This window comes from Patagioenas fasciata, assembly GCF_037038585.1.
Source record: "Patagioenas fasciata isolate bPatFas1 chromosome 6 unlocalized genomic scaffold, bPatFas1.hap1 SUPER_6_unloc_2, whole genome shotgun sequence".
In the NCBI taxonomy this organism is placed as follows: Eukaryota; Metazoa; Chordata; class Aves; order Columbiformes; family Columbidae; genus Patagioenas; species Patagioenas fasciata.
The window spans coordinates 3,778,655-3,789,137 of record NW_027288504.1 but is presented as its reverse complement, the minus strand read 5'-3'; the positions used below and the strand labels follow the sequence as shown (position 1 = coordinate 3,789,137).

At 50.7% G+C, this 10,483-nt stretch overlaps 1 protein-coding gene across 1 annotated transcript; it reads left to right on the top strand.

Annotated features, from left to right (window-relative positions):
* Nucleotides 1-6,851: 6,851 nt before the first annotated feature.
* LOC136116225 (olfactory receptor 14J1-like) lies at nt 6,852-7,796 on the top strand. The gene has a single exon (XM_065862426.1). It carries the CDS (start codon nt 6,852-6,854, stop codon nt 7,794-7,796), a length of 945 nt encoding a protein of 314 aa, XP_065718498.1.
* The last annotated feature ends 2,687 nt before the right edge of the window (nt 7,797-10,483 follow it).

Here is a 10,483-nt window from a genome sequence, read left to right as displayed (position 1 = left end):
CCCTCTAGCAGGTCAACACTCCCAACAGACTTGGTGTCATCTGCAAACTTATTGAGGGTGCACGTGATCCCCTTGTCTAAATCCTTGATAAAGAAATTAAACAGAACTGGAACCAATACTGAGCCCTGGGGACACCACTCATGACCGGCCACCAACTGGATTTGGCTCCGTTCACCACAACTCCTTGGGCCCGACCCTCCAGCCAGTTCTTTATCCATCGCAGATACACCATCCAGGCCATGAGCTGCAGCTTCTCCAGGAGATGCTGTGGGAAACTGTGTCAAAGTCTTGCTAAAGCTTCCCTGATCCCCTATACAGGGTGCCTTTTCATAGAGGAGGTCAGGTTTGTCAAGCAGGACCTGCCTTTCTTAAACCCATGCTGCCTAGGACTGATCACCTGGTTGTCCTGTGTCTGCCACATAATGGCACTCAGGATGATATGATCCATACTATTCCCTGGGACTGAGGTCAGGTTCACAGGACTGTAGTTCCCTAGATCCTTCTTATGTCCCGTCTTGTAGATGGGTGTCACATTCACCAACTTTCAGTCAACTGGGACAACCCCACTCAGCCATGATTGCTGGTAGATAATGGAAAGAGGCTCAGGGATCACCTCTGCCAGCTCCCTCAGCACCCGTGGGTGTATCTGGCCACATAGACCTGTGGATGTCAAGTGGTGTAGCAGGTCACCAACCATTTCCACTTGGATTGTTTGGACTTCATTCTTCTCCTCATCCCTGTCTTCTATCTCAGGGGGCTGGATACCTGGAGCACAACTGTTCTGACTATTAATGACTGAGTCAAAGGAGGCTTCTAGTACCTCAACCTTTCCCTGTTCTTTTGTCAATATATTTCCGTGTGCATCCAATGAAGGATGAAGTTTCTCCTTAGCCCTCCTTTTTTTGCTGAAGTATTTATAGTTTGTTTTAACTAATTAACACTGAAAAACTAACACTTGACACTTAAGGAACTAACCCTACCCCACATCACTAAAGACACTTAGAGAGCTGACCCTTTAACCCACATCACTCTTGCCCAGCCTTGCTTAACTCCGTGTAACTTATTGTACGAAAAACAGGAGTTCACTGACACCTTGCAAAGATAATAATCCTTGGTGCATCCTTTGGTGAACCAGATTACAGAGTCTTGGGCAGAGGACAGGAGATATGCCAGTTTTAACCGACTCAGCAGTCTGAGACCCAACCAACTCATCACACTGGACCAAAGGTGACCGTATACAGAGAAAGAAGACCCGGGTTCATGATCACTGCTCAGCTGTAACCAGGAGGAGCCGGAGGTGGAGACTCTGGAAATGGTCTCCCGGAACTCATTGTAATAAGAACCACCCTCTTGGGGACAGGTTATGAATATGTATAGGTGTTCCTAAAACTTTCATGAATATGTAACACTTTACTGCATTTAACCAAGTTCACAGCTACTGTAATTTTACACACGCATTAGGTGAAATGATTCCCTGTGTGTCCGGCGTCGTAAATAAATGCATACCCTCTTTATAACCTCAAGGGTTGTAAGGTCATTCTGCGCCTCACAAGCAAATTTGGGACTGGGACACTGAGGTGATTGGTGACCATTGCCAGGTGTATGAAAGAAGCTGGATGAGTTGTGAGGAACTCGCAGGCATTTCCAACTCCACAGAAAACCAGACCCTTGCAGTTAAAGCAACAGCACTTGACATAAAACCCACCCCCAAAAAACAAAACACTCACACTGACCACAGGAAAAGCCTTGAAAAACATTGGAGAAAAGTCTACCAGGTTCCAGGGATCAGGGCTCAGCCATTCTGGTGATGAACAAGCATCAAGGGCTGACATGGCATCAGAGCCACCTCCACATGGCCCTCACCACCTGTAACCAGTGTTTCCAAGTCTTTCCTTGACCAGCCTCCAGGGACAGGGACCTGCACTGGTTGTTTCCTTCACAGCTGTGTCAGCGATGGCCCTACATAGGGTCCCACACACCCTCAGAAACTTGGGGTTTGCTTCTGCCTTTCAATTTACTAGAGGTTTGTTCATTGTTTCAGTAGCTGCAGTTCAGGATCATGGCAGCAGAGGGCTCATTAACATCGAAAATGCTCTTACAAGCCAAGGCTCTGTGCAGCATTTTCCTAAAGGCTTCAAGTCTGGTGTGGATGATTAGGGAGGTTTCAGGAATAGTCAAACAAAAAGCATTTCCATAATAAAGAGCAACGAAGCCAAATTTCTTCTATTTCCTTCCCTGCTCGCCCTTTCCTCCCTTTCCAAAACAGGTGGTATCAGCAGCCTCCAGTTCATATTGATGTGGTGCATCTCCTGAAAAAGAGAAAATATGTCAGAAAAGTGGGTGCCTAAATCACCATGTGAGTGAGGAGACAGGCCAGGACACCTTAAGAGGAATCACACTCCTCTGGACCAAGAGGTGGGTGTTCCTGGGAATCTCAGGTGTCACAGCACAGTGATACTTGTGTTCAGGGAGCGGGTCAAATGACCCATCTCCTGTTCTGTAACGGTGTCTGAGTTTGCTCAGGTCACCCCTGACTTGAGCCCATCAACTGCTGGGTGTTCTCCAGACTCCTGCCTTCAGGAACCAAGTCCCGGGAGACCTTGCTGGTGAAGATGGAGGCAAAGAAGCCATGAAGAACCTCAGTCCTGTCTGATTCTACTCTTACGAATTCAGCAGCAGGCCCATGTTACCCTTGTCTATTCTTCTGCTGTAAGGAAGATGAATCAGTTCATCTTGCTGCCCTTACACTCCCCTGCAGGTATCAAGGTCAGGGCAGCTTTGGCATCATCCCCACATCTGTGGACAAGGTTTCTAAATTCCTCCTTTGCAGCTTCCCCTGCTTCCACCTCCTGTGTGCTGCCTTTTTCCCCTGGAGCTATGTCAGTTCAGACGAGCAGCCTCATCAGACAAATACTTCTTTACATAGTACTTGGAGAAAACATTTTGTTCTTGGAGCAGGCTGTCTTGTAAGACTGATCAGATTTCTTGAGCTCCTTCATCCTACCCAGACCTACTTTCATGTCACCACGTTGCCCGCCATCCCCCAGTATGTCAAAGTCTTCTCTGCTGGAGCCCACCAGCCTGTGCTCTTCTGCTGGCCTTCCTCCCTCCCCTCTGGTGCCTGCAAACCCACTGCTTCCAGGTCACAACAGCCAAAGTGGACACTGATGTTCACATCCCTCACCAGCTCTTTTTGTTTTCCAGTTCCAGATCCAGGTGAGAATCACCCTTGTTGCCCACCAAGCGGACATGTTAAGTAGTTGGCCCAAGATCCTCTGGACTGCTGGCACCTGCAACTTTGCCAGGCCACTGAATGTCAGTCAATTACAGTTCCTGATAGGATACTGCTCATCAACTGGTGACTTCTTCAGGTTGCTGACAGAAGATCTTTTCCACTACTTCTCCATAATCCAGCATTTTATAACACCCAAAGCACTGTCACCCTGTGCTGGTTTATATGACAAGTCTTGGAACTGGAGGTGAGTGTGGCTGTGCTACAGTTGTCACCTCTCTGAGAAGACAACAGGAGTCTGACCAACATCAGACAGAGCCCATTTCAGCTGGCACCAAGATGGACTCACTCCTTGTCAAATCTGAGCCACTCAGTGATGTTGGCAGCACCTCTGGGATATTGTATTTGAGAAAGGGTAAAAAACGCTGCACAACAGCAGATGGGAGAGAGGAGGGAGGAAATGTGAGAGAAAAGCACTGCAGACACCAAGGTCATATCCCATAGGACCCAAGCAGGTCCCTCATGAGGACAAAGCTTGCTCTCCTGAAATCCTGCTCCTTGCCTTGTTATCATCTCCCAGGAGCCTCAGCTCCACTTTCCCATCCCTGACTGTTCCATCCTGACCAAACTCTTTCTGCTTTCTAAGTTTGAAGTCCCACAGGGCACCTCACCTCATTGACCCCTCTGTCACCCGTGTCAGGAAGCTGTTGTCAATGAGCTCCAACCCTCCTGGATGGCTGGTGCCTTGCAAATATTGAGATATCTCAGGTCTGCCGAGGACACAGCCCTGGAAACATGAGACTTCTTTCATTTGTCTGAAGAAGGCCTCATCTCATTCCTGCTGCACACGGGGCTGCATGAGGAGCAACGTGGGGACCCAGACACCTGGACTTCTCATCCCATTCGGTTCAGCACTGCTGTGACCCCACACACACGGGGGTGTGCCAGTGTGCGGCTTCCCAGTTTGGAGAAGCAGGGAGGAACTGGAGAGTGCAGGGCTCTGCCAAGGCAGGTTCAGCACCTTGTGCACATGGTGTGGGATGCTGAGGGACCTGGGCTGCTTTGGCCCAGCAGCGCTGGGGAGGCTGCAGCAGTGCAGGAGTAGCCTGAGAGTGCTTGAAGGGTGGTTTCAGAGGTGGTGGAGGTTTTCTGCATAGTGGGAAAGAGCATGAAAAAGAAATGATGGCCCAAAGTGCAGCTGGGGGGGTCCAAGCTGGACATGAGCAGCAAGGAATGTGACTGGAAGGGCAGTGCTGTGGTGGAGCAGGTCAGCAGAGGGAGTCTGCATCAGCCCAAGGCTTTGTGCTTCAAGGAGCAGCTGGGGAGGATGCAGAGATCTCAGCAAAGGAAGGAAGATGCTCAGACAAGAACAAGGTGGGGCAGCAGGGGGGATGTCTGCAGCCTGCAGGGAAAGAGGTGCAGGGGATGCCACAGCACAGGACAGGCTGTGGTGGAGATGATCAAGGGATGTAAAGAGGCTGAAAGCCCCAGCAGACATGACCTCCTTCTCCCCTTGGCTATGGCTGTTGTCTGCACCTCTGATGCCTGTGAGGAGACACCTTGTCCTTCCAGCACAGGGGCCTCATGGCCTCCTTGTCCCCAGCCAGGACCCTGGGAGGTGTGGGACCATAGTCCTGCCCTTGGCCTTGCACAGCCCCACATCACACTGTCCAGGAAGGGCCACGGGGAACGTGGGAGGAACAGGATCTGACTTCCCAGGGCTGGAGGTCTCGGCTTGGCCTTTTGGTTAATAAAACACATCCAAGTTTACCAATCATTAGAGAGACCTTCACCTTTCTTTTCCTGACCTGTCATGACTGCCTTCAGTTTTCTTCTCTAACGAGACCCTGGGGTCATTTCCTTAGTAGTGTCCCTCAGTGGGACTCATTAAGATTACAAGAAACTTTGGAGTTTGCATCTGACTTCCTGAGAGGTTTCTTAACCTTCCTCTTTGTGTCTGAGGTTCACAGACTTAGCACCAAACCCACCAGAGGGGTTATTAAAGCGCCTTGGGCTGCTCCTGTGCTGCTGAGCTGGGCTGGGCTCCTGGGACAGAGGGAGCTCCTGGCAAGCGGCAGCGCTGCAGAGAGACAGCTCTGCCCAGGAGCAGCTCCTCTGCACACGCAGCAGGGCTGAGGGCTCTGCCTGGGGATCTCAGGGAGATGAGCAAGGCAGAGAGAGATTAAAGGTGGTCAGGACTGGGAGGATGACTGAGAGCTCACTGGAGGAGAAACCTTTGCAGCCCTTGCCATGGTAAGTCTCTGGGTGCAGGGCAGTGCAGCTGTAGCTCCTGGAGGCATCTCCTAAAACTGGCACAGGCACAGCTGGTGGGATCTGTAAGGAGGGGGCTCTTGTCAGGCAGTGTTGAACAGCTGTGAAGCCGGGTGAGCTCCCAGGGGTGCCCAGAGCTGTCCTGCAGAGCAGGGTCCCTGTACCCCAGGGCTGTGCTGGGGCAGGGACTCTGCTGCCTGCCAGGGTCAGCGCTCAGCCTGCCCAGGGAGATCCCATGGCAGCAGCTGTAGGTGGAAGGAGCGACCCCCGGCAGGGCAGGCAGGGAGCTTGTGGGGTTGAAGGGTGCTGTGTGGGTCAGGGCTGCTCACAGCTCCAGATCAACCCCACAGACTTGGCAGAGGGTCCTTCTGAACAAGGACATCAAGACAGCAACAGCTGCAAGGGGGTGAGTCTGTGCTTTCAGTTTTCCACTCTTGGTTGTCTGGGTGTGCAGTGGGAGATGGGGATTTATTTCTCTCTTTGGAGAAGACACTGAGACCCCAGTTCTCGTTAGGACTTGTCTCAGTTGCTCCTGAGCCCCTGCACACACAGAGCTGCCCCTGGGCAGTGCCAGGAGGTGTGAGCAGGACAGAGCTGAGCACACAGCGGGTGGGACGGGGTCTGTGACACTGACAGGGAGCAGACCCAGGGACAGAGACACAACTACAGGCCACATAGACATGGGCAGGAGGAGTTAACTGCTACCAGAAATGCTGGGGATGGGATTTCGGAACCTCTCTCAAATCCTCTGCAGCAAAGACACATTTCCCAGTGCAACCCCTGGTCTCTTCTCCTCCCCAGCAGAGCCTCTGCCCCAAAGCCATGGGGTCCAGGTCATGAGTCTCCACCTCAGCAGCTGGATCTCCAGGGGAAGGGTTCCTGGAACGTGGAACACAAAAGAGGTGCTAAAAGTACTTGCCCTACAGTGTCATTATGTGAGTGGCAGCAGCACAGCCGGGTAAGGAGAAGGTTCCACAGCATGCCCGTCTGCCTTTCTGTCCTTGCTTTATTTTCTGGTAGCACTGCAGTGTTCTTCCCTGTTTCTCCACCTGTCCCTGGAGCTCTTGCTCTCTGGGGTTGGGGTGGGAGTGTGGGTCAGTTTTTGGTCTGACAATAACTCAGAGGTCTTGCCCCAGAGGTGTGTTCATGGAATCTAGATGACCAAGCTTTATTTTAAGCAGTGATGAACTGTTTTTTCAATTGGTAGAAACATAATTGACTGAAACATCCTTCCATCAGGGAGGAGTTTTTCCATGAGAAACAGTACATTTGTTTTCCACAGAGAACGTGCCCCTAACATGAAACTGTCTTTCCTTCTCACACAGGTCCTCATGCTCACAGGCAGCAAATGTCCAACAGCAGCTCCATCACCCAGTTCCTCCTCCTGCCATTCACAGACACACGGGAGCTGCAGCTCTTGCACTTCTGGCTCTTCCTGGGCATCTACCTGGCTGCCCTCCTGGGCAACGGCCTCATCATCACCACCATAGCCTGGGACCAGCACCTCCACACCCCCATGTACTTCTTCCTGCTCAACCTCGCCCTCCTTGACCTAGGCACCATCTCCAGCATTGTCCCCAAGTCCATGGCCAGTTCCACATGGGACACCAGAGCCATCTCCTACACAGGATGTGCTGCCCAACTCTGTCTGTTTTTGTTTTTCATTTCAGCAGAATTTTATCTTCTCACCATCATGTCCTACGACCGCTACGTTGCCATTTGCAAACCCCTGCACTACGGGACCCTCCTGGGCAGCAGAGCTTGTGTCCACATGGCAGCAGCTGCCTGGGCCACTGGGTTTCTCAATGCTCTGCTGCACACGGCCAATGCATTTTCACTGCCACTGTGCAAGGGCAATGCCCTGGGCCAGTTCTTCTGTGAAATCCCCCAGATCCTCAAGCTCTCATGCTCCAACACCTACATCAAGGAAGTCGGGTTTGTTGTGGTTAGTCTTTTAGTAGCATTTGGGTGTTTTGTGTTCATTGTGGTGTCCTATGTGCAGATCTTCAGGGCCGTGCTGAGGATCCCCTCTGAGCAGGGACGGCACAAAGCCTTTTCCACCTGCCTCCCTCACCTGGCCGTGGTCTCCCTGTTTGTCAGCACTGCCATGTTTGCCTACCTGAATTTCAACTCCATCTCCTCCCCATCCCTGGACCTGATGGTGTCTGTTCTGTACTCGGTGGTGCCTCCAGCAGTGAACCCCGTCATCTACAGCATGAGGAACCAGGAGCTCAAAGCTGCTGTCTGGAAGCTGATGACTCGATGTTCTCCTCAAGTTATAAACTGCCCATGACTTTCTGGACAGCAGTTATAGTGTAACTCATTAGAGGCCTTGTCTGTCTTCTGTATTTGTTTTTGTTGTTATTGGTTTTGAATTGTGATAAATGTGGTCGTTCCATTTCTAATTAAATCTTTTTTTTGTTTGTTTGTTTTTTCCTGTGTAAATAAGGAGCTGTGCTTACTCTGTGTGAGTGGCCTTGCATTGACATTTTTGTTCTGAGATTCTTCTAGGACTTTTTTGGGGCTGCAGAGACAATTCCTGTGTGCGTGGGAGGAGGGGAAAAGAGTCCAGAATGGAAGCATTGCCAAGGAGCACCAGCACTTGGTCTTCTAGACCTTCTGTATTTTCACTTCCACACTTTCTTTCTCATCCTTTGTGTTGGTGCAAGGCCTGAGTGCTCTGGCAGCTTGGTCACCGTCCTGCTGTGTCAGTGCTGTGAGCGCAGACAGGGACAGGCAATGGACGCTCTGTGACTGAAGTGGCCTTCAGAATAGTTGCTATCTCCTCAGGGCTGTGCATGAAGGCCTAGGTCTTCTTCCAAAACTTCTCTCAAGGACATGCTTAAGAAAGTGGCCCACATATTGAAACACTGGTGTACATCTGAACAGTGTGTGTGTGCAGGGCTGGCACACAGCAGTGTCCTCTCACAGCCAGGCCTCCTGCCAGAGACCTGCAGGACCAGCAGAGCAGGGTCAGGTGTGCACTGGACACCCCGCAGGTTCTGCCCCAGGTCACCCATCGTGGACCAGCCCCTCACAACCACCAGTTCCAGCACTGGCCTCTGCCCCAGCTTGCAGATGTTCTTTGTCTCTCCATGGAAATGCACTGAAAGAGTAGGTCAGTAGTCCATGACTCTACTGTACAGATGAGCTTTAAGCAGGCGTGTTGTGTACGTGAGGTGAAATAAGCCTGAATGAGAGCAAACGCCATCAACTCTTCCTTGGGGTTCCATGAAAGCCTGTGGGACAGAAAATGTCTTGAGATCACTTAATGTTGGTAGTAAAATCCCATGAGAAACTCGCTGAATGCAGCACTGGGAAGTGCTTCTGTCCATTCCTCATGACGTGGAGCACCTCACATGAGTGCAGAGCAGGGTGACCCACTATAGGGCTGAGGTGCTTCCCCTCCTCTGGGAGTGGCAAAAGCAGGCCAGAGACACACTGTGACTCCTGCCTCTCCGTTTTAGACTAAATGAATGTCTTTGTCTCTGAACATCATGGGTGCATAAGCAGACAACAAGGCCAGCTCAGATGGGGACACCTGACACAACCCTGACATTTCTGTGTGTGACTCCAGAAAAGCACCACTGTCCCAGTGAGATTCATCTCAGCTACTTTGGACAGGCTCATTGCAAGTGGTCCTGTCTGTTACATCACCTGTGCCCACGATTCAGGATTGTGCTCTGTAAGTTCCACAACAATCAGAGAGGTCCTGGGGTCCATGGCAAAGGTAGATGTGAAACCCTTCTTTGAAAAGACAGGAATGAGAATTGGGAGAATTACGGGCTGATCCCTGGAAAAGGGATGGGACACGTCCTCCTGTAGCCATTGCCCACGCTCTTGAAGGACAGGAAAGGGATTGCTGAACCCAAATGGGCAGGGGAAAGAAAGGCATGTTGTGGACATGGAATTTTTCAAGGCCTCAGACATGGTCTCCTGTGATGTCCTTATAGGCAGATCGGTGCTGTCTGGGCTGAAGTGGACGCTGGGTGGGAAGTTGGCTGAACAATCAAGCCCACATGTCACCAGTGGTACAAAGTCCTCTGTGCAGCCATTTACTAGTGACAACGCTCAATGACCAGCACTTTGACAAATGTCTTCATTCTCCCCCTCTATGATGTGACACAGTGCACTTTCAGCTCCTTCGTGGATGATACAAAGTTGGGCAGACACCTTGACCAACCTCACCTGGTTCACCATTCCTTGAGCACGAGAATGAGATGAGTTATTCTGTGAGTCAACGAGTCTTTGTCTTGGATAAGTCTTTGAAGAAAGAGTAGGTAGCGGGAGAAGAAAAAAAGAATTTAAAGAAGCAGAGGAGGAAATCTAAAAGTTTTCAACATAAATACAGCACTTCCTGTGAAGAATATTTCTCCGCTCAAAACAGTAGCAGGAAATAAATTACATGAATTTGATAAACAAACATATGTTTATGAGGTCAGATCCTGGGCCATAAGGAGAGGGATGGATGGGTGTGGGGTGTTATGAGTTCAGTTGTGTCTCAGACACTCATAATCCAGTCAGAATGATGTGGCTGTGAAGGGGACGGTGAGGTCAGTCCTGTCTCTGGAGGTGACAGCCAGGCAGCAGGGACATGGCTGGGAAAGAACCTCTGCCAAAGTGCCCACAGGCACTACCCAGGAAAAGGCCTTGGAGACGGGTTGTCATGTCCATCCCACCTGAGAACACGACGGGACAGCAGCAGGAACATGGTCGTGTCTGCCAGAGAAGCTGAAAAGCCAGTAGCAATAATGGGATTTAGGAGATCATGGTGTAGTGACCTCTCTCCGGTCAGGAAAAAGACCACAAGAAGACTAACAGGTTGGGTTCCCTGCATGAAGAACAATTTTTAGAGATGGTTGAGTTTTCCTTAGTAGAAGAAAAGAAAAAAAAAGTCACAAAATGCAACTTGAATGATGGAGACTGGATAGCAGGAGGAAGAAATGTCAGTGGAAGGGCAGTGCTGTGGTGCAAAAGGTC

What these genes read in the sequence shown, in the direction of transcription:
- LOC136116225 (XM_065862426.1), top strand. Translation starts at nt 6,852, where the DNA reads ATGTCCAACAGCAGCTCCATCACCCAGTTCCTCCTCCTGCCATTCACA.